Source organism: Ascaphus truei, chromosome 11 (assembly GCF_040206685.1).
Source record: "Ascaphus truei isolate aAscTru1 chromosome 11, aAscTru1.hap1, whole genome shotgun sequence".
Taxonomy (NCBI): Eukaryota; Metazoa; Chordata; class Amphibia; order Anura; family Ascaphidae; genus Ascaphus; species Ascaphus truei.
Genome location: NC_134493.1, coordinates 51,174,992 through 51,199,378, shown reverse-complemented (window position 1 = coordinate 51,199,378; position 24,387 = coordinate 51,174,992). Strand labels below are relative to the sequence as shown.

General features: G+C 44.0%; 1 protein-coding gene across 1 annotated transcript in view; it reads right to left on the bottom strand.

Annotated features, from left to right (window-relative positions):
- Positions 1-24,387, bottom strand: part of RHOT2 (ras homolog family member T2) — a 30,533-nt gene that overhangs the window by 2,915 nt on the left and 3,231 nt on the right. Inside the window, exons 2-18 of the mRNA XM_075566199.1 lie at positions 19,500-19,558; positions 18,898-18,979; positions 17,128-17,171; positions 16,925-16,978; positions 15,438-15,490; positions 15,242-15,350; positions 13,981-14,082; positions 13,057-13,155; positions 12,154-12,262; positions 11,361-11,481; positions 10,426-10,510; positions 8,856-9,001; positions 7,308-7,408; positions 4,972-5,102; positions 4,395-4,475; positions 2,930-3,052; positions 55-251 (exon numbers count right to left, since the gene is read on the bottom strand). Coding sequence (XP_075422314.1) covers positions 55-251; positions 2,930-3,052; positions 4,395-4,475; positions 4,972-5,102; positions 7,308-7,408; positions 8,856-9,001; positions 10,426-10,510; positions 11,361-11,481; positions 12,154-12,262; positions 13,057-13,155; positions 13,981-14,082; positions 15,242-15,350; positions 15,438-15,490; positions 16,925-16,978; positions 17,128-17,171; positions 18,898-18,979; positions 19,500-19,558 — 1,696 coding nt within the window. The remainder of the gene's footprint in view (positions 1-54; positions 252-2,929; positions 3,053-4,394; positions 4,476-4,971; positions 5,103-7,307; positions 7,409-8,855; positions 9,002-10,425; positions 10,511-11,360; positions 11,482-12,153; positions 12,263-13,056; positions 13,156-13,980; positions 14,083-15,241; positions 15,351-15,437; positions 15,491-16,924; positions 16,979-17,127; positions 17,172-18,897; positions 18,980-19,499; positions 19,559-24,387) is intronic.

Here is a 24,387-nt window from a genome sequence, read left to right as displayed (position 1 = left end):
CGTCTCTCTGTATGTGTACGGACCCCCTCCCTGTGCCCGTGGCCCGGTACTGACGGGAAGGCGGCGGCCGTGGCGAGCTTGCTGTAGATGGCCTTGTCTGGGCTCCCGTGGCAGGTTAGGTGGTAGGGGGGCGGCAGGCGGTGCTTGTGGCAGAACTCAGCAGGCGAGATCCCGTGCTGCTGCTTTACCTCCCCCAGGTCACACTTGCACCCCACAAACAGGCACGGGGTCTGACTGTCCATGTAGTGTTGCTGTAAGGACAGAGATGCAGAGACGTGAGCGAAGCATAGAGATGTACAAACCAATAGAGAGAAGGGGGGAGAGAGAGAGGGGAGAAGGGGGGAGAGAGGGGTGTGAGAGAGAGGAGTGTGAGGGGGAAGAGGGAGGAGAGAGGGGGGGGAGAGAGGCGTGTGGGAGAGAGGGGAGAAAGGAGTGAGGAGTGTGAGGGGGGGAGGAGTGTGAGAGAGGGGGAGAGAGGAGTGTGAGAGGGGGGAGAGAGGGGAGAGAGGAATGTGAGGGGGGGGGGGGGTGAGAGAGGGGAGAGAGGAATGTGAGGGGGGGTGAGAGTAATGTGAGGGGGGGTGAGAGTAATGTGAGGGGGGGTGAGAGACATACAGGAGAGTTGTGTGCGAGACAGATGTAAGACACACACAGACCCTTACCCTTCATTTCCAATAAATATATTTTTTTTTTTAACTATTTGAGGCTATGTGCATTTAACCAATTTGCTGCCAGACACATAGGCCCTTATTCAATCTGCAGTGAAGCCACTTCCCGAGGCTGGGGAAGATTTTAGTCCCATACATTTGAATAGAGCCGAATTCTTCTTCAGCCCTGGGAAGCAGCGGCACAGCATCTAGGAGCCAGGGAAAGAGAGAGAAAAAGAAAGAACGGGACACGAGGCAAGGAAAATAAATATGAGACAGACGTGTGAGAAAAACTCAGGGATACGTTTCTACGGGACATGCAGAAAGATGTACAGTATGTGTGTAATAGAAAGAGCGATGTGCGTGGGCGAGATGAAAATAAATAGGTACACACTGATATAGGAGAGACACGAGAAAGAGGTGCTGAAATACAGAACACACAGAGAAGACATAGGTTAACTTGATGGACGTATGTCTTTTTTCAACCTCACCTACTATGTAACTACCTAACACCTACTATGTAACTACCTAACTACCTACTATGTAACTACCTATGTAACTACACCTACTATGTAACTACCTAACTACCTACTATGTAACTACCTATGTAACTACACCTACTATGTAACTACCTAACTACCTACTATGTAACTACCTACTATGTAACTACCTATGTAACTACACCTACTATGTAACTACCTAACTACCTACTTACTATGTAACTACCTACTATGTAACTACCTATGTAACTACACCTACTATGTAACTACCTAACTACCTACTATGTAACTACCTACTATGTAACTACCTAACTACCTACTATGTAACTACCTACTATGTAACTACCTACTATGTAACTACACCTAATATGTAACTACCTACTATGTAACTACACCTACTATGTAACTACACCTACTATGTAACTACCTAACTACGTACTATGTAACTACCTACTATGTAACTACCTAACTACCTACTATGTAACTACCTACTATGTAACTACTTACTATGTAACTACCCAACTACCATGTAACTACCTACAATGTAACTACCTAACTACCTACTATGTAACTACCTAACTACCTACTATGTAACTACCTAACTACCTACTATGTAACTACTTACTATGTAACTACCCAACTACCATGTAACTACCTACTATGTAACTACCTAACTACCTACTATGTAACTACCTAACTACCTACTATGTAACTACCCACTATGTAACTACCCAACTACCTACTATGTAACTACCTACTATGTAACTACCTAACTACCTAATATGTAACTACCTACTATGTAACTACCTAACTACCTACTATGTAACTACCCACTATGTAACTACCTACTATGTAACTACTTACTATGTAACTACCTACTATGTAACTACCGACTATGTAACAACTTACTATGTAACTACCTACTATATAACTACCCATGTAACTACCTACTATGTAACTACCTACTATATAACTACCCATGTAACTACCTACTATGTAACTACCTACTATATAACTATCCATGTAACTACCTACTATGTAACTACCTACTATGTAACTACCTACTATATAACTACCTATGTAACTACCTACTATGTAACTACCTACTATATAACTACCTATGTAACTACCTACAATGTATAGCCCATATGAGTGAAAGTTGTGGGTGAAAATGAGAAAGATGAGAGAAACATTGAGAGAAAAGGAGAGGACAGAGATGCAAAAGATTGGCTGGTGTGTTAGAACAGGGGTGCGCAAACCTCATGCGCTGCGCCCCCTGCCTGCTCTCACCCAGATCGCACCCCCCCCCCCCCCGCGACATCAAATGAAGCCTCGGGTTCATGTGTCGTCTCGTGACCCACAGCGTCGCGTCTCCATGGCAACGGGCGTCAAATGACGTTGCGGGTCATGTGACATGTCACATAACCCCCGAGGCGTCATCTGACGTCGCGTTATCATGGAGACGAGTGGACACGAAAGCCAGGTAAGTGAGCCACACCACCCCCCCCCCCCCCAAAGTCTCACGCACCCCCAGTGACAGGGTACTGCAGGGCTGGCCAACTCCAGTCATCAAGGGCTATCAACAGGTCAGGTTTTAAGATTATCCTTGCTTCAGCACAGGTGACTCAGTGGCTCAGTCAATGACTGATTGAGCCACCTGTGCTGAAGCAGGGATATTCTTAAAACCTGACCTGTTGATGGCCCTTGAGAACTGGCGTCAGCCAATCCTGGGGTAGTGGCTCAGAGAACCGGGCTGAAGCGGGAGTCCCCAGAGTTGCTCACCTTGTAGATGCCGGCGCAGTAGTTAAAAGATTTTGGATCGCTCACGTCATACATTAAACAGGACACATCGCAGGCCGCGTCCGACGTCTTCATGAACTCTGTGTCCACGTCCACCTCGAACAGCTGAGGGGGAAGTAACAGTGTGAAGCACATACAGCTCAGCCCGTTCACATCATAAAGGCCCACGACAGCCTGCTTGCCACGTGAGCCATAAAGAGAGAGAGAGGTGTGTGTGTGTGTGTGTGTGTGTGTGTGTGTGTGTGTGTGTGTGTGTGTGTGTGTGTGTGTGTGTGTGTGTGTGTGTGTGTGTGTGTATTATGTTTAATAGGTTAGAACTAGGTGATTGATGCCTGTAAAAAATGGCTATTTCTAAGTGTTTTCACTAATTTTTGTAATGTTCCTTTGCTTTCATCTGCAACGTTATTCACTTTGTGATATTTATTTACTCAGCGAGAGTACCAATTAGGTCAAAAGATAGGACAATGGAGAGGCACGGATAATAAAAACCCGGCTTATATTTCAGGTTAGCAGGTTCTCAAACATTTCCAGGGAACAGAAATTATTTTAATATGCGATTCCTATTTTTAAAAACATCAACCGTGCAGATTTATCCCGTTAATCACATCACTATCTTTAGCACGGTTTGGTCCTGTGTGAGTTAGCACCAATTAAGAAATGAAGAGAAGGGAACAAATACAGGACAGAGAGAGGCACGTGGAGGCGGAAGAAAAGCTACTGGTGTTCTCTTGCTCCGTGCGCCCCACGTAAGAATGCGCCGGCGAGGTGACATCTCCTTGGAAGTGGGAGAGTCAGTTTCTATTCTACTCCCTGCCCTATTCTATTGTATTGTATGTCTTTATTTATATAGCGCCATTAGTGTACATAGCGCGTCACAGTAGTAATACATGTGGTAATCAAATAAATAACAGATAATATAAATAACAGATCATGGGAATAAGTGCTTTAGACATAAAAGTAACATTAAGGAAGAGGAGTCCCTGCCCCGAGGAGCTTACAATATAATTGGTAGGTAGGGAGAACGTATAGCGACAGTAGGAGGGAGTTCTGGTAAGTGCGTCTGCAGGGGGCCAAGCAATATGTATCATGTGTCCAGTATAATCCACAGTGCTATTCGTATGCTTCTTTAAGCAAGTGTGTCTTAAGGTGGGTCTTAAAGGTGGATAGCGAGGGGGCAAATCCTCCCACCTGGGCATCTACAAATTGCTTCCCGACAATATATTCCCAACCTAATGTAAATACATTCCCCATTCTAGGGTAAGATTGAGCACATCACACCATCTCGGTCAATAGCTTTTACATTCTTGATGCCATCCCAATTACGTAGACTGTTGAGAAATACTCATGTGAAAAAGATGGTTCATGGGCAGAACACTGTTTTCACCACTAGCACGCAGACACCAAACCCAGTATTCTTCTCCCAGATTGGTCCTGCGATGTTACTCACAATAAGATACTTTTCTTGGCCTCCGACCAGCACCGTGTTCACAGAGTATAAGGAGGGGGCCTTGCGGGTCTGCAGCTGCTCCTAGGAAGGAAGGAGACATGGGTCAGCAATCAGCAGAGAAGGGCGTTGGGAGGCAGAGGTAGGGCTAAAGACAAAGAGAAGAAGAAGAAAGAGGTAAGGAGTAGAGGGGAAGTGGAAGGAGAAAGAGAGTAGTGTAATAATTACAGCCGTACGTTCTGTAGAGATGTGAGTTTGTAATTTCGACACGAGAAAGAAAGAAAGCGAAATGGAGGTGGAGACAGAGGGAAAGAGAAAGACGAGGAGAAAAAGAAAAGGGAGAGACAGAAAAGGACTGCAGCAGAGGGGAATAAGGAGAACTAGGAGAAGGATAGACAGATTTAAGGAATGAAACTAGAAAGGGTGGGAAGTGAATGGGAAGTGATGGAAAGAAAAGTGTGGAGGACCGAGCAGGACATGCAGACAGAATGAGCGCTAGGGAGAGAAGATATGATGGAGAGTGAGTGTGAATGAAAGCAAGCAGTTAGAGAGGGCTGGATTGTTCCCCCAGGACCCTCACCTCTAGGCTCTGCCCGAGGAAGGCCCGCAGGAAGGCAGATTTACCCGTCCCTCGGGGGCCGATGACCTTGCACATGAACACGTTCCGCTGAGTCTGTCCCTTCTCCAGGTCTATCCTCTTCTCCCGGGTCACTGTGTGGGAGAGGAAGAGGGAAAGAGCTCACTGTTATAGCTCATTGGGACTGATGTGAGACTCAGTGCTCACCTACAGGACTCGTTAATTATCTAGTGTACAGGTTTCACATACATGAACTTAGGGCTCCTTAACCCCTTCTCTGCCTGAGGACAGCAATGCATTTCAGTGAAGGTTTAAGCTTTTCAGTACCAACAACTAAGGGACGCTCTCCCGCAGAACTGTGAACGTCAACTACCCTAGAAATGGGCTAAAGGTGCCATCGCATGATAACAAAGAGGCCCCCTGGATCGCCAGCCCTTCTAATTACATAAGGGCGCTGTACTTCTTGTGGTGCAGTCCCACTGAGCTCACAAAAAAAAACTCTTTGCAAACACCGTAGCAATGTAATTGGCTTCTTGGTGGTACAGGTGCAGTTGCTGAGCTCGGAGTTGTACTGCCATACTAAGCTTCTGGGGCGCCACTTTCCAAAGCTCTGCAAAAGCTCCCCCAAAGCTAAAGCAGAGGGAGCTCAAGGTAAAGTGTAGCACTGTGGGTCTGATTACTTTTATATTGATCCCCGTTCAAGGGGCAATCTCAACTAAAACCAAAGTGTAGTAATAACAGTGACATGTTCAAGGCGTTAAATCTGGGTGACTGGGTGGGCTGAGACTTGGGAGGGGTTTGATTTTATTCTATCCTTTTGTCTGATGTCACTGGTCACTGGGTGTTCAACAAGAGTTTGCACAGTTTTGATGGGATAAGAGGAAAGAAAACTCTTATGTGACAAACAACTCATAAACTCAGAGGCCCCAACGTGATGTGTCTTGTAATTAATTGCCCAAATAATTAAAGCAGCCCAATTTATACTATTAGCCCAGTTAGATTTGTTTAGGGGTAAACAATTAGGCGGTTAATTGTATTTACAATAGGTTGTTTTCTGTCTAGCTACGTGGGATTGCACCTTTAATGGACTATACAATTATAGAACTCATAGGCTGTTCTATTAAAGCTTCAAAGAAGTTGAAGCCGCACATAGCCAAGCAGAGACGGGGTCAAAATTGATATACAAATTAAAAATAAATGTGATTTATGCCATGGATAAAAAGGAGGCACAGAACCCTTGAACGCGTTTCGCTCCGATTGGTGCTTTATCAAGGAGTGTGAAAATGGTGTCTTACTGAGGATTACTTACAAAGTTTACATTTATTCAAGAGCGAGGTTTTAGAAGTGAGAACCCCAATTGGCTTTCCCGTTCCATACCACATTGGGTATGAATAACGAAGAAGAGTGTAAGATTTGATCACTCCACCCAAACGGAGGCCACTATTTCAGCATGTTTTACTGAACAGCTTGTTTGTTCCTGAGCACGTCCATACAAACCGTGCTACCTATTCTACTAAAGGGAATTAGAACCTGCCACAAACCTACAATTCCTATGCAGACTAGAACGCTACACTACTGCAATATTATTCATACAGGCACAAGGACCAAAGTGAATTATGTCACTATATCAGCTGCGTCATATATATATTGTTTAAATCAGACATACAATTGCAAATTATTTTTGGAAGTGTATCCAGGAAATGTTTGTGTCATTCCAAGTTTTTAGTAGCTTCTACCATACCTATCTCTCCCTAATGGTTAACCCTATAATGGTGAGTTCTTGGACAGAGTGTACACAAGCCTGGTTATCTTCTCCAAGAAGATTGTCAATAACCGCATTATTGACAATACATTTGTCTGATTTAGCTTTTTAAAAATGACATCTGTCACCTAGTTTTAACCCATTAAACATTTTGGTGTGATTATTTCATTTCGGCCTTAGGTGGTGCTTAGGGTTGCCAGGTGGCTTCTCCAAAAATACTGGACTCAATGGTGAAAGGTGCGTCACGTCACTATGTCCAGGGAGGAAAATACCGGACACATACATGTCCAGTATTACAGTACCTCTCATTTTTTACTGGACAGAGTATCCAAATACAGGACCGTCCAGTTCAATACCGGACACCTGGCAACCCCTAGTGGTGCTACACCTTCAGAGGGCTTTACGACCTGCATGCGTTCAAGACGGGACCAAAACAGCTCTACGGGCTCCTAATTGATGCAATACTTTATTTTACGTGCATTACTGTTATCCTTTCTACGGTACTCATGGATTGATTTATTACACGTACTAGACAAGCTGTGTCAGTGACGTGTACAGTAGGGTGTTTTCTGCACACCTGTGATAGCCTGTGTCTGGCTGTCTTGCTCGCACAGGATGGGGTACCCCAGGTATCCTAGATGTTCTAGGCACCGATGAACATCTAAATATGCCACCAATCTGCAAAAGAAGAATCATAGAAAGGGGAGGAAAGCATGAACAGAGGAGAGATGGGAATTTCACACTCAACATCCCGTATGTGCGTGAATAGCACAGCATGTGCCCACTGGCAGAGGTATCAGATGGGGGAGGAAGAGAGGAGAGGAGGGGGAATGGGACATAGGATGTTTACGGTCTACCCCTTTCTGTATCTAAAGCTCTCCGACCTGAAACCTCTCACTGACTGCCCCACACCTCTGGAATTCCCTTCCCCTAAATATCCGACTGGCACCCGCTCTATCCACCTTTAAGAAATATCTTAAAACACACCTCTTTAATGAAACATGAGTCGCTCCGTTGACTGATACTATACATCTCATATGCATTTACCCTTACTGTCTCTGTAATTCCCTTACCGCCTCTAAGTTCTCCCTTACTGTCTCTGTAAGTCCCTAACTGTCTCTGTAAGTTCTCCCGTACTGGCTCTGTAAGTTCTCCCTTACTGTCTCTGTAAGTTCTCCCTTACTGGCTCTGTAAGTTCTCCCTTACTGTCTCTGTAAGTTCTCCCTTACTGTCTCTGTAAGTTCTCCCTTACTGTCTCTGTAAGTTCTCCCTTACTGTCTCTGTAAGTTCTCCCTTACTGGCTCTGTAATTTCTCCCTTACTGTCTCTGTAAGTTCTCCCTTACTGTCTCTGTAAGTTCTCCCTTACTGTCTCTGTAAGTTCTCCCTTACTGTCTCTGTAAGTTCTCCCTTACTGTCTCTGTAAGTTCTCCCTTACTGTCTCTGTAAGTTCTCCCTTACTGGCTCTGTAATTTCTCCCTTACTGTCTCTGTAAGTTCTCCCTTACTGTCTCTGTAAGTTCTCCCTTACTGTCTCTGTAAGTTCTCTTCGGGGCACGGACTCCTTATCTTACTGTCTGCGTTTATATGTGAAGCGCTTCCTACTATGTCACATGTATTACTGCTGTGACGCGCTATGTACATGGATGGCGCTATATATAAATAAAGATATACATACATATATAATGTGTGTTATGTCCGCCGGCCTATGAATATAGAAGAGTTGGGGAGAATTATAACGCACATGGGGCCATTTAACTAGGCAGTCCTTTGCCACAAGCCACCTTCAGGTCCTGGAAGGCCCATTACAGCCCACTTAAGTCAATAGACTGTAAGGTGTCGTCCAAAGAAAGGAGACAGTTTGTAAAATATGGTCCCTTATGGCTACAAGCAGAGCTATCCATGCAAGCACGGAGCTGGAGGAAACGTGTATGTATAGGAGGCAGGGAGGTTATACCACATCATACATTTACTGGCAGCGGTACCTGTAAAGATGGAAGAGGTGTATGTGGTACAAGGTAGCACAAGTAACGGAGTGGACACATTATGTCCTCTGACACAGCTATAGGGAAAGCAGACAGGAGAGATATATGTGTATAGGAGAAGCGGAGACGTATGGGCAGCTTACGTCCACTGGCAGAGAAATCCATGCAGGGGCAGCAGGCCTCCCTCGGCCATACACACTGTGCTGTGTAACTCGGGGCCCCAGGCTGTGTATGGGAAGACCGCGAACAGACTCTGCAGCTCCGAGGGACTGAGAAAGCCGTCACCGTCCTAAGGAGAGAGAGGCAGGTGGTAAGTACAGTGCCGAGCAAATAATCCTCCTATATCAGAACAAGTCACAGCGGTAAGTAGTGCTAGAGGACACACATGTATTTCTGCACATATGAGCACTGTGTGCGTTTGGGAAGAAATGAGAGTATATATATATAGTGGGCCACGGTTCTTCAACATTATAGATGCACAATAGTATAAAGGCTATGTGCTTGCTCAACAAGACTACATTTCCCAGAATGCCCGGTGTTGTAGCTGGCCACACAAATAGCACAAAGGGGTAATGTCACTATTTACAGCTGCAGTCCTACATAGTAGTTTTTTAAACTACTTACCAATGTAATTGTTTTCTTCAGAAAGATTAATTTCCCCCTCAAGTAAAACGTTCACTTATGTGCTTCATGTGTACAAAATAAAGTCCGTTTCACTTTTCTCCAGGACCACTTAATGCAAATGTAGGTATTATTCCCCTAATCTGTAGAAACAAACGATGCTGCCATCTTCAGGCAAACACATCACAGAGAAAGGCTCTGGATGAACCATCTCCCTGCACATCGAACTGTTTACAAACAGTCTTATCACAAACCAGTTTAGGTGAAGATCATAAACTCTCCACCGCATGTGATTACTAAGGAGACATTACAAGTTTAAAAAATAAGTACTCATAACTTGGCTAATTTGTATACAAATGTGTCAATGATCAACATTGAACCCAGAGAATATGCCACTGCCTTTGCTCCCACAAGGGAGCCCAGAGAATTCGACAACAGCATTTTTTTTAATGTTTTATCTCAAGAAAGACAGAAGTGAACATTTCTGAAATTATTGACAAATCACAAAATATTACATTTTTTTTGCTTAGTTTTCACCTGTTTATTATATCTCTGGCAACCGCTGTTGCCTAAATGAGTGTGAATGGCGGCGGCCATTTTAACCTCCCAGGAAGGCACATTTTCAACAACTGATACTGTACCTCCAGAGTTCTAGTATAGAATTTAAAAAGGGGGGGATTTCTACAAAGTGACTTGTACTGCGCTGTGGCATATGTTGGTGTCTTACAAATAAACAATAATAATAAACAGAACGGAGACTTTTTTTTTATTTTACTGTAAACAGAGCAAAGTCTGTGGTTTAAGAAGTGATTAGCTCACCACGAGTTTGGAATGTGCAAATATTCATTGTAATGCACCCCCCCCCCCACCAACCCAGAAATCAGCTACGATAACCTATAAAACAGGCCATTGCCTCAGTTTACTTTCGTCCTAGCCAGGATTTTCCCTTTAAAGAGCATCAGGGTCTGGAATTAGGGGTCGGCAACTAAGAGAGGCTGAGAGCATTATTTATAGCTGGGTAAGCCGGCCTGTGGGTATATGCACGTGTGCACGTGTTTGCAAACAGCAAGTTCTGCTTCATGCATCTCTCACCAGGTCGTGTTTCTCAAACACCTTCTGCAGGAATTGGTGGCCAAAGTGATTCAGTTCAGTGGAGGAATCGAAACGAATTCGCAACCTGCGGGGGGGGGGAAGGGAGAGTGAGCGAAGAGAGCAACAGCAGTGGAGGAGAGGGTGAAAGAGGAGGGCATAGGAGGAGAGTGAGAGGACAGCTGCAGTCAGAAAGTGAAGGAGGAGGGAGTGAGAAGGTGAAGCAGGGTGAGAGGAAGACGGCCACACAAATATCTTGTTAACCCTTAGTGTGGAAAGGTGTGCGGCAGCGGAGTACCATGCCCATTCTGTCATTGCGACCATGTGCTCGCTTGTGTAGCCTTCAAAAGTCACCCACCCCCTGATGTCACCAATGCAGATGAGATCCTTCTCTTCTATGCAGATCACATTCACAGCTCCCTGAAAGTAACACACAAGCTCTTCTAAAAGCAAACTAAAGAGATGGTGCACAGGAGGGCCGGCAACTTGCCAATGTCTAATGGACCTCATACAGGCACCAAGGAGCAATCCCCCCGATGGAATCTACAACAGATCTTTTTTGCTTTTGCTGGTTAAAGTCCCAGCCATTTCTGGATCCCACAGTGGTGCCTGTGACACAGGAGGCTGCTCCTCCCAGTGTCGAGGCGACAGAGAATGAAGAAGCCCTCTTTCTGTGCCTAAGGTTTAATTATCTCTAAATGCAAAGTGATTAAAAAAACTTGGATTCTTCACCTCTCCTCACATTGTGATAAAGTGACAGAGATAGAAGTGTGTGTAAGTGACAGATACAGACAAGACCTCTGCCCCATTTAGTCTGTCCCGCCTGTTACAGGGAATGAAGACAGAAAATAGCTATTTCCTATATAGACTGTCCCTCCAGCATTGCAGTGACACAGAAGGTTTCCAAGCCTGCTGAGTGCCCCATCAGTCTCACGCACGCTGGGTAGAGGTAGTCATCGGTCAGTTCCAGTGAGTCGTCATATCCGAAGCGTCTCAGGATGGTCCACGTGGTCTCGTGGCGCCCACGCTGGATAAACAGGGTGTTGAGAAAGAGGAATCCTGTGTACGGGCAGAGATAAGGAAGATGGCTTTCAGCCATTAGGTGACTCTTAGATACTAATAATAGCTGGTCACTACTTGTATTCATCCATCTGCTTATCTATTTCTCCATTTATAGATCCATCTACTCATCCTTCTATCCTCGTAAAGGTTCCACCACAGCTAATGTTGCCCTACACATAACCTGTTTGGAGTCTCAAGTAATTTGAAAGGGAACCCTCGACCTAATTTAGGAGTAGATTTCTGACCTTTAATTGGGTCATTCTATATTGCCATTAGCCTTGGACAATATAGAATTACTCCCAAGAGTCTGATCTAATCTAAGTTTATGGGGACTTAGAGGGCAATCCTCACCTCTAATAGCGTGATGCTATCGAAGTCTGAGAAAGTTATTGTCATTATTAGGAGAGCGAGTCCACTGAAGGCTATGGGGACAACTAATGTGTTTGTGACTGAAGAGGGTAATATCATTCAAGTGTATGGATCTACGGAGATAGGCAAGAGTGATCCCTTTGAAGTCTCTGATGTATGAGATGGTAACAAAGTTTAGGAGGATTCAGAAGTTGGGTCGGTCATTGGTAGCAACTAAACCCCTCCAGTGAAGCAGGGCTTGAAGGTTCAGGGAAGAAGGGTAGCCTGGCTATCGCTATCATTCTCCCTCTCATCCCATACCGTTAAGTGTAAGTCCATTCTCCCGCACTCCGTCTGCTGTGTTCTTCTTCACCACCATCTTCACGTCTTCCAAGGCTTGGGGGGCCAATGGGTTCCCAAAACAGGACTGCTGCCTCCCGAGAGACAGGTGAGGTTAAAGATAGATGCATGAGAGAGGGATCAAAGTTTTGAAAGAGAGGGTCAATAGAGATGTCAGAAATCGACCTAAGACAGACCCAAGAGAGGTCAGAGATGTCAAAGTACAGGGTCAAGAGAGGGTTCAGGGAAACATAAGAGACATACAGTATTAGAGAGGGGTCAGAGAAGTGAGAGAAAGTCAAGAGAGGGTTGAGTGAGAGACTTCAGAGATATGAGAGGTTAACAACAAAAGGGGAAACATATTTGAGTTAGACAGAGGACATTTTCAAACAGAGGAAGACAAAATTGAGAGAGATTAAAGAAAAGACACGAGAGAGATGGAAGAAAAGACACGAGAGAGATGGAAGAAAAGACACGAGAGAGATGGAAGAAAAGACAAGAGAGATGGAAGAAAAGACACGAGAGAGATGGAAGAAAAGACACGAGAGAGATGGAAGAAAAGACACGAGAGAGATGGAAGAAAAGACACGAGAGAGATGGAAGAAAAGATACGAGAGAGATGGAAGAAAAGACACGAGAGCGATGGAAGAAAAGACACGAGAGAGGGACAAGAGGAGAAAGAATAGAGGGCGGGAGTTTGGGAATACAGAAAACAAATGCATGAGGTGGGGGAAATGGGAGAGGGAAGAGAGGTGTGATTATGAGCGAGAGGAGATGGGAGGGAGAGTTGGAAGACAGAAAGTGAGAGAGCTGGTAAGGGACCAGAAAGAACCAGGACGGGTGTGACTGCGATAGAGAGCTTAGTAATTGCCGTCAGAGAAATACCTGGAAGTAGTTGAGTTCTTCGTCGCTCAGGATCTGGTTGTTGTCCTGATCGGAGATGGTGAAGATGCGGGTCATGGCCTTTCTGCACTGTGGCCTCAGCTGGGAAGGAAACACGTGAAGCAGTATGAAAAGGTTAGCGCTCCGCCAACCCACTATTTCAATCTCCTATGTATCCCCTGCTCTTCCACCGATCTATCTTCCTCGAGTTACCAAACGTTCAGAGACCATGCAGAGATACCGCTCAAAACCACTCGTTGGTGAGACAGGTTTTCATTATTCTCACCCGACAAATTTACCTCTAAGAGAAACCTTAAACTCTATGGGATTAACTAATGTGGTTAAAGGGGTGACACTGATTTAAAAGGGTTCACATAATGCAGTTTATGGCATATCTGATGTGAGCAAGAATTTGACCATTTAAATAACATAGAAAAAAAAATAAGCGTTTTCATGACACAATAATAGAATGAACTCACAAGCAGATGTGGCTTCATGGAAAGCGTGGTGGATTCATGTTACAGTGTGCCAGCGGAGGTGGTAGGGCAAGTACTGTAAAAGGATTAAAAACTACTTGGGATGGGCAAAAGGCTACCCTAAATAGGAAAGAAAGCCAAGGATGTAAAACGGTGTGAGGCTTCACTGCGGGTGGTTCTTACCTGCTGTTAATTCGGATGGTTCTATGTTTCTGTACAGTACATATACTGTAAATAGCACAAAATTAACCACAGCTGATCACGACTATAAGATGGTGTTAACAAAGAGGTGTATTGGGGGTTTCTGACGTGTCTGTAGGATGGGGTGCGATGAAAAGGAGGGCGACTCCCTCGCTTTAAGGGGGAGCTCAGTAGTATTGGTGTAAACCCCTTTACCCTTAACTTTGAAAGTTCTGGCTGCCAGCAGAAAGTCGAAAGTCCTTTTTCTCACCTGCTTCTCCTCTGGGTCGTACAGAGGTGCTGTGGGGTGCAGCACAGCCTTTTGGGCGTAGTAAAAGACCTCAGAAATGTTCTTCAGGTTTTTTGCTGAACACTGGTGACAAAAAAAAGAGCCAAAAAGACTAATATGTAAAAATTTACAACGGCAATACTAGCAAAAAATAAAGCCGACACACACTTACAATAACTTTTATTGTTCACATTTGTTTTGCAGATTTATTTGGTCTAGATTGACCTGATGTTCAGTGGTCAGTGACCAATATACATGGAAAAGAAAATGCCGCTGTTCTTTATTTTTCTTTATACATGTATGTATGTCTTTATTTGTATAGCGCCATTAATGTACATAGCGCTTTACAGCAGTAATAGTTACAATCATATAAATAACATATAAAGGGGAGAAGCGCTTCAGACTTCAAAGTAACATTTAGGAAAAGGAGTCCCTGCTCCGAGGAGCTTACACTCTTGCAGCTTTATTGATTTCTTTAAGGTCACAGCTCCATTATTGATACCTTTACTTAACTACACATGAAGTGTGCAGCCTATTTCATTTGACCTGATCTCCAGGGTTCAGGAGCAATATACGTGTTAAAGGGGCATTAACAACTTATCTGTGTCAATGGATTTCTTTTAGATTCTGATGAGCTGCTGTTCTCTGCATTTACGATTTACTTGAAAATGTACTTCGTTTGTGTAACAAGGATATCACCAGTGCTTGAGAAGGGCTACAAAGTAATCGGGCCTGTTTGATCTGATTTAAAGTATAGGCAATGGGGCAATTTAATGCTCACTAGTTACAAACAAAAATAACAATAATTCTGAGAAATAACTCAAAGCAGATACAGGGAAATATAATTTTCTTTTTGTGAAAAGGCTTTTTGAAAATGACACACACACACACACACACACGCGCGCCCACACACCCACACGCGCGCACACACGCGCGCACACACACACCCACACACACGCGCGCACACACACCCATGCGCGCACGCGCACACACACACACACACACACACCTTGAAAGTGAGCTCAAATTTTATGCCTTTTAAGTAGAAGTCTGAGTTGATCGCAATTGTTTCTTTTGCTATAAGAAATCTCACATTGCCCTTCCAAACGCTGCTTTTATTTGTGTTTTTTAATCTGATGCTCCAAATAGGAGAGATTGAAATGTTGAGTCTACACTCCTACCTACATATACATATACAGAACAGGCAGCCATGCACCACACGCAGTAAATCAGATCTTCTCACCTCCACGCAGGTCTCTATCTCGGGGAACTGGTTCATAATGGGCAGGATGGACTCCATTGAGCTGCCGCACTGCAGGTCTGATTTGTTACCCACTAGGATTATGGGTAGCCTGGGCATATTTAGAGAAACGGTGTTAGAGACATATAACACTGAGGCCAGACACCTGCCGTCTTGCGTTGACAACGTGGCTCCTTACCGGAAGTTTCGCTCAACGTGGCCGTTCACCAGTGGAATCCACTTGGATGAGATCTGAGAAGAGGGAGGTAATTTAGAGAGGTGGAGAGACAGGCCCTGTTTGTTTAGAACAATGAAAGCATAACATTTGGCCATCGTGTACTAGGTGTATATCTTTATTTATATAGCGCCATCCATGTACATAGCGCTTTACAACAGTAATACCCGTGGCATAATAGGAATAAGCGCATCACACACAAAAGTAGACAGTAGGAAAAGGTGGCCCTGCCCCGAAGAGCTTACAATCTAAGTGGTAGGGAGAATTTACAGAAACAGCAACTACAAACTTGTTTTGAACCGTAAGTAATGGAAGGTCTCATACCGCCATTTTTTACAAGCGTATCAAAGCTAGACTTCCTTTAAAACACACATCTCCTTTCTTTTTACCATTACAACGTCCTGTTGTTCCCATATTTACCAATCTCACCCCTTTTAAAATTCTGCGCTTACTATCTGGAGAGACCAGTTGTTGCTGAAAATTTGCCTCCCTGGAAAGTTAAAATGGCCCCTGCCATTCACGGCAACAGAGGTTGCCATGGTAACAGCTGATGCCCAGGAAATAATAAAACAGGTGACAACTGGAAAAAAAAAAATATGACAATACAGAAATAGATCAGCACAACATGAACACCCAGGTTATGTGATCAACTCATTTTTGTTCTTTTTGGGGGGGGTGGGGGGTGGGATGCAGTTTTACCGCAAACTACCATTGCTTCTGTCCCACCCTTTCCCAGAGAACTCAGAAACCCCTACTTACAAAGCACGACAATGCCTTAAGGTACCTTCCAGCGCCACAGGTCGCCTGATGGAATATTTAAAAGAAAGAGCCTTATGAAACAGCCCCTATTAGTGAATACGGCCTGTAGTGCAACACTGGTCACTGGTATGCAGAGAGGTTTGTTTTTCTGTGAGAAGCTGTTAAATCACTGGATCCCCACACTCCACTGATATGAAGAACTGCTGCTTGAATAAGGAAACTGCTAATCATTATCCTAAAACACCCCACTGCCCGTCTCCCAGAAATCCAAATTCATGAACAGTACAAGGTTCCAGGTTCCATGAGCCACAAACACGATCAGAAGGGCGCGCACACCTTTTATAGGACAAATCATGCTCACATGCCATGTTTTATTGGGGCAGGCAAACAATAAATAAAAGTGACCCAGCAGTTAAACTGGAGCCTGCGTTATGATTTATCACTTAGTCTGGGAAGTTTTGTAGAGCGCCAGTGATTACTAGACTTTATATTGATCGTTTTACATAAATAAGCAATATGCAATAATACGCATATGTTCCTAAAACCCCATTGTTGCTAGAAGGGCCTTTAACGCATTGCGGAGGGGCGAACTAATTAATTACCATTTGCTAATGTATTCGCTATTCTTATAAGAGTTTCAAAATGTTACAATAAGGCATCAAATCCTCTTGCCTCCCAAGAGGCTTCCTCACCTTTTCGATGGTGTTTAAGTCCGTGACATCATACACAACGCACACAACATTTGCCTGTGAAGAAAGATGAATAAAAGTTAAGGTAGCTATTCTCCTACATACGGTACCCTCTCCCTATAGCATTAAGTACTGGAGTGTCCCTTCACTGCTGTGTGATGCAGCCTTCTTTGCTTTTAGCTCTTTCCTGCAGTCCCTAGACTCACCTTTGTTATCTCTTCCCTGAGCTCATCCTCCGTCTGTTCCAGTTCTGAAAAGACGAATAGATAGAAAGTGTTAACACGCAGCAAATATACCCTGCATATGTTTCTCTAGCAGTGCACTGGTTAGGCCATGTGGGTAAACTAGCAAGTTTAACCAATTGGGGTATTAGGTTAGGCATGGATGCTACAGTATATAAAGATGAGCCTCAATACTCCCAGAGGAATTACAGATGGTTATAACAAAGATGAAACACTAGATGTGCGAACTATGCTGGAGTCGCGCGACCGGATTACAAATTATGATACGGACGTTTTTCAGGATTGGACCCAATCACATACACAGATTTTTTTTCCCACGTGTGAGGATATTTTAATTTGAATAAATAGTTATTAATATATGTATATCTTTATTGATATAGTGCCCACAGCAGTACTAAGCGCTTTTACAAGAGACACAAAACAGTTCATGGAAATTTAATACTATAAGTGCAACAAACAATAGGAAGGAATATTCCTGCCCCAAAGAGCTTACAATCTAAGTGTTATGCTGGGAGATTTACAGAGACAGCAGGTGAGGGAATAGGTGTAGTAGATGGCAATCATTGGTGAGAGCGACTGTGGGTGTGGGACAGTAACCATGAGGCTAAGCCAGGGGTGCGCAAAATTTTCCATGGTGGGCGCGGTGTTTGCAGAGGCCCTGCGCTCTTCCCCAAGGCATTTAAATGAAATGCCGGGGGATCGTGTGAGGCCTCTGCAACTATCCTTATCTCGTCTTCGGCGACACGTCGCCATGGCAACGTGATGTCACGTGACCCCATGGCATCCTTTGATTCCGGTGACAAGGTAAGGGAGAGGGGGGGGGGGGAGGCGCGAGCAGGGAGGGAAGCAGGCAGGAGGACGCAGCGGGGAAAAATTGCACATCCCTGGTCTAGGCTACTGAAACGCTTAATTTAAGGAGGTAGGTCCTAACACTGCTGCACCTGCTAAAAGCTCTCATAACCTCTCCAATGGATAGAAAGCTGCCCCAATAGACTCACCCATTACACCTTTTTAGCTGCAGTTCTTGCTAAGCACATGTGAATGACCAGTTTATTGGGACATTGGAGAGGTTACGGGAGCTTTTTGCCGGTCCAGCAGTGTTAGGACCTACAGATGGGCCGTACCGTCCACGTGGATCCAGTTTTGGGACGTCGGGATCGATCAACAGAGGGTGAGCACAAAGGAGGAAAAGATTGCTAACTTTTTTTCTAAAACCAACATTTTGCCATTCTTACACTCCCTCCTTTTTCCTTTATTACTTGGGATGGTATCGATCCATTATTTTATGGCTATGTAGTCCTTTCTTGATATTTTAGACACGCACAGTCATTACTTTACATGAAAACGTTACAGTTTTTCTTTGTTGGGGTATAGCCTGACTAACCTGTGCTAGTGGTGGGCCCAAAGAGGTAAACGTATCCCTGTGACGTTACTAAAGCTAATGAGGGCAGGGTCAGAATGCTGACGGAGAACGGTGGAATTTTACATTGTTGAGGAGTCAGAGCGGCAGACAGATAGAAATGTTGTCTTGGTTAGCGCCTGCTTTAACATTAGTGATATAGGCTTAGAGATCGTTGTGTGTGTTTATTAGTAAAAAAAACAAAATAAAAAAAAAAACACGATTTACTTTATATTCACAGAGATGTTAAGTTTAATTTGCTTTGAAGAGGGCAGCCAAGTTTATTTTCTGCATATATTTACTTCTTGTACATCGACAGGACACAAAGTACATACCCGAGAAATCCACTATGTGCGTGGGGATCCGTTCGGGTGTCACGTCGGCTGGTATGGTGATTTCTTCCGCACGAGCTGGGACCTGTAACACAGAGAGATGAATCTTTGATGCAATGCAAGTATTATCTGAGTCAGCTCTGCCTATGTGTGCATAGTAAAGGAAAGGCAGGCGAGCACGTTGTGTGTGTATCAGATACAGTAGAAGGAGTCCGGGGTCATGTATTAGTGTAACATTCAAGAGGATAAGTTGCCAGTGTGTTTAGGTAATAAAAACACAGAGGGTTAGGACAATGTAAATGTACTGTATGTGTGCAAAATATAAGAGGAAGATTTAAGTGCAGCGCGCGAGAGACAGTAGGATTGGAAACAGTTGGGGGAGGGGAGAAGGGGAGAGGAGGACCACGTGTGTGTATCAGACAGTTTGCATGTATGAGACATCACACAGTGGTTAGGGCAGTGTAAGTCTGTTCCTGAATTCCTTCGCTGCCACGCATTGAGGGGATTCAACAGCAAGACGAGAGTTGCCATGATTGAGAGAGTGCAAGGATCTGGGGCAGCGACCTCGATAAGGAATGATAGAAGAGTGTCCCAAATCCATTTACCTCTTCGGGAAACTCTTCTCCCACCAGAGCCATAATCAGAGACGTCTTTCCCACCTGGGCTGCAAAACCAGGGAGAGAAGTTAGAGGGAGGAGTGCAAAATTAAAAATAGTTACCAGCTCTAAGGAGGAGGATGTGGATGGCTATCAGAGGATGAAACCAGGGGGTCACCCTGAGGCACCAAATCATGTTCTGCACAAAGTTTATGAGAGAGAGAAGAGAGAGAGAAGAGAGAGAGAAAAGAGAGAGAAAAGAGAAGAGAGAAGAGAGAGAGTGTGTGTGTGTGTGTGTAAAAATAGAAGAACAAGCGCCAGGGTTAAACCTAGGTGCAGTCCGTTATCAATTTTATATATATATATATATATCTTAGACAGGTATGCAACCCTGCCTTTTACCATTATCACCCAGCAGTGCTTCCACTGCAGTAAGGAATTATGGGAAATGACATGCAAATGAGCACACAGTGCCACCTTTTGCTTCAAAACCATTTAACATGGTCCCCTATAGCTTAAGCTTGCTGCATTTCACAGCTTTTGAGCACAGCCAGGGTTAAGATGCATAGCCAGTAAACCCACCCACAGACAGCTGGAACAACCTACCAGAGATTCTCAAAAACTTCCTCCAGTTTAAGTTCTTTTAAGACTTCAGCGGTCTCATTTTAATCTTGTCTGTAACTTTTACTTGTCTGTTAAATACACCCATACAATAAATTGTCCTTAACTGTCCATGAAATGTCTACAAATACAGTATAACGTAACAAAAGAAATAAAATATCCCCCTTTTCCATCACAGTGAACGGTACTACCATCCATCCTGTCGCCAAAGCACGTTGTCTAGGAGTGACATTTGACTCTTCCCTTTCCTTCTCCACTCACATTCATGGCATGGCCAAGATCCGCCCTTTCCTCTCTCAATCTACGGCTAAAACTCTAATGCACGCCCTTATCCTCTCTCGTGTATGTTCTTGTAATCCTTTTTCTGTAACCTAAGCATTGTATTTTTATATATATATTAAACAAATATTTAATAAGTACAGGCATACCCCGCATTAACGTACGCAATGGGACCGGAGCATGTATGTAAAGCGAAAATGTACTTAAAGTGAAGCACTACCTTTTTCCCACTTATCGACGTATGTACTGTACTGCAATCGTCATATACGTGCATAACTGATGTAAATAACGCATTTGTAACAGGCTTTACAGTCTCCCCGCTTGCGCACAGCTTCGGTACAGGTAGGGAGCCGGTATTGCTGTTCAGGACGTGCTGACAGACGCATGCGTGAGCTTCCGTTTACCTATTGGGCGCTATGTACTTACTCGCGAGTGTACTTAAAGTGAGTGTCCTTAAACCGGGGTATGCCTGTAATGCTTTGGGGTTCTAAATGAACATTTGCATGCTTGGTAGAGTTTTTCTTACACATTTTTCTACAACAAATGTGAGTGTTACATGCAATAGTTTTTCTATAAGAAACAGAGGGCCTTATGCAGAGAGCATAGAATTTTAAAATTGGCGAATTTCATAAAAAGTAGCTTTTTTGGAGAGTTTTATTCTCCATATGCAGAAAAGTGCGAATTCTGCTATGTTTAACATGGATGCGTGTGGCGAGTTTAAATTGGCGAGATGCGCGCTTCAGAAACGTGTAAAAACAAATTCGCGCCTTTTTTTCCCCTTTACTATAGGCGGCGAGCGCCATCTTGCCATCTTTTCCTGGCGCGGCAAAAATGCGCGAATTGCGGCATTTTTTGGCGCGAACAGCCGCTTTATGCCGTTCGCACCTCTCTGCATTCGGAGAGTTTTAAAAATGGCAAGATGGAGGTTCTCGCCAGCCGCGAGGCGAGTTTTAGCAATTGAAAAAACAAAATGGCGCGTTTTTCGGAACTCGCCATTTTCTGCCGGTTTCTGCGCGAAATTGTACAAAAAATGGCGAGATGGAGGTTCTCGCCAGCCGCGAGGCGAGTTTTAGCAATTGAAAAAACAAAATGGCGCGTTTTTCGGAACTCGCCATTTTCTGCCGGTTTCTGCGCGAAATTGTACAAAAAATGGCGAATTTCGAAATAACGATGCTCTCTGCATAAGGCCCAGAAACCTGAGACCCTGACAGATATATATTGATTACATATTTTGCATACTTCTTGTGTGGTGGAAACGGCTAGATATGATTGCAAACTCATTGAAAGTACCTTGTGGAGGAGAAATGTGAGTTGGCTAGAGTAGCCATGTGTATTAACCCTGGTTGAATATCTACAGTTGCGTGAAAAAGAAAGTACACCCTCTTTGAATTTCAAGGTTTTACATATCAGGACATAACAATCATCTGTTCTTTAGCAGGTCTTACAATTAGGTAAATACAACCTCAGATTAACAACAACACATGACATATTACACCGTGTCATGATTTATTTAACAAAAATAAAGCCAAAATGGAGAAGCCATGTGTGAAAAACTAAGTACACCCTTACTGCTTCCATAGTATTTAAGATGCTAAGTAGCAGACAGGTGCAGCTAATCAAATTCCCTTGATTAATTGATCATCAGCAAATGTGACCACCTCTATAATAGCCAAAGTTTTAGCAGTTTTCTGGTCTGGAGCATTCAGGTGTGTGTTAACACAATGCTAAGGAGGAAAGACATCAGCAATGATCTTAGAGAAGCAATTCTTGCTGCCCATCAATCTGGGAAGGGTTATAGGGCCATTTCCAAACAATTTAAAGTCCATCATTCTACAGTGAGAAAGATTATTCAAAAGTGGAAAACATTCAAGACAGTTGCCAATCTTCCAAGGAGTGGACGTCCCAGCAAATTCACCCCAAGGTCAGACTGTGCAATGCTCAGAGAAATTGCAAAAAAAAACAAGAGTTACATCTCAGACTCTACAGGCCTCAGTTAGCATGTTAAATGTTAAAGTTCATGACAGTACAATTAGAAAAAGACTGAACAAGTATGGTTTGTTTGGAAGGGTTGCTAGGAGAAAGCCTCTTCTCTCTAAAAACATGGTAGCACGGCTTAGGTTTGCAAAGTTGCATCTGAACAAACCACAAGACTTCAGGTACAATGTCATTTGGACAGACGAGACCAAAGTGGAGATGTTTGGCCATAATGCACTGTGCCATGTTTGGCGAAAACCAAACACAGCATATCAGCACAAACACCTCATACCAACTGTCAAGCACGGTGGTGGAGGGGTGATGATTTGGGCTTGTTTTGCAGCCACAGGACCTGGGAACCTTGCAGTCATTGAGTAGACCATGAACTCCTCTGTATACCAAAGTATTCTAGAGTCAAATGCGAGGCCATCTGTCCGACAGCTAAAGCTTGGCCGAAATTGGGTCATGCAACAGGACAATGATCCCAAGCACACCAGCAAATCTACAACAGAATGGCTAAAAAATAAAAGAATCAAGGTGTTGCAATGGCCCAGTCAAAGTCCAGACCTCAACCCGATTGAAATGCTGTGGCTGTACCTTAAGAGAGCTGTGCATAAACAAATGCCCACAAACCTCAATGAACTGAAGCAACGTTGTAAAGAAAAGTGGGCCAAAATTCCTTGAGAGAGTGATAAAGTCATACAGAAAACGATTACTTCAAGGTATTGCTGCTAAAGGTGGTTCTACAAGCTATTGAATCATAAGGTATACTTAATTTCACACACATGGCTTCTCCATTATGGCTTTATTTTTGTTAAATAAATCATGACACGGTGTAATATATGATGTGTTGTCGTTCGTCTGAGGTTGTATTTACCTAATTTTTAGACCTGCTAAGGAACAGATGATTATTATGTCCTGATATGTAAAACCATAGAATTCAAAGAAAGGTGTACTTTCTTTTTCACACCACTGTATATACAAAGATGTTCATCGATGACTCGCACTAACATGTAAAACATTTTTTGTAACAGGACTGCAATGAATGTGCACCCAGCTGCTTTATTCCACGTCGGAGTGCATCTCCACTCCTAAGAATGCTGAATATCACTGTAAACCACGACATATAAGGAATAATTTGATGTTTTGAGAATTTGTTTTCTGCCACCGGTGAAAGTATTTTCACTATTAACTACGTCAGGGGAGCGCAAACTTTTTGTGCTGCGCCCCCCTGTCACTCTGCCCCCAGCTCTCGTGCCCCCCTGCCTACCTTCATTCGCGTCAGATGACGCTGTGTGGACGTGTGACGTCAGGTCACATGGTGCCGCGGCGTCTATTGATGCCGCGTTGCCATGGCGACGCAACACAGACCGCTGAATCCCGGTAAGTAAACAGTTGCAGGGGCCTCACGCGATCCCCCGGCATTTAATTTAAATGCCTGGGGGAAGAGTGCGGGGCCTCTGCAACTGCCCGCGCCCCCCCAGCACAATCTCCCGTCCCCCCTGGGGGTCGCGCCCCCCACTTTGCGCACCGCTGAACTACGTGGTAATATAGTTACAGTTGTTGCTGCTTAGGATGTGCTACATATAGTCAAGTAGTTACAGAATATGCAGTAACTGAAACAATGTCCGTTAATATTCTACAGGTATTCTACTATGTATTATTGACAGGCCCATATTTACTAAGCTGTGCTATTCCATAAAATACCTTCGCTATTCAAGTAAATTGGATGGAAGGTGTTCTATGGAATAGCACCGCTTAAATATGGGGCGATATGTTTGGCATTTTTGATCTGTTAGGACATTTGTAATGCTGGAAGTATCAGAGAAGCTGTTACTCTAATCTTCTAATCCAACTCTAATCCTTTCTGGCTTCTGTTTTTCCTTGACCTGCATGGACCTCTCCCATTCACCCCTCTCTTCTAGATTTGTTACACAAGCAAATTGAGGGAGAAGATGGGTTTGTGCTGTTCTAAGGGAAGCAGGACACGGGATTAGAAATCATTCTCATTGCACTGCAGATT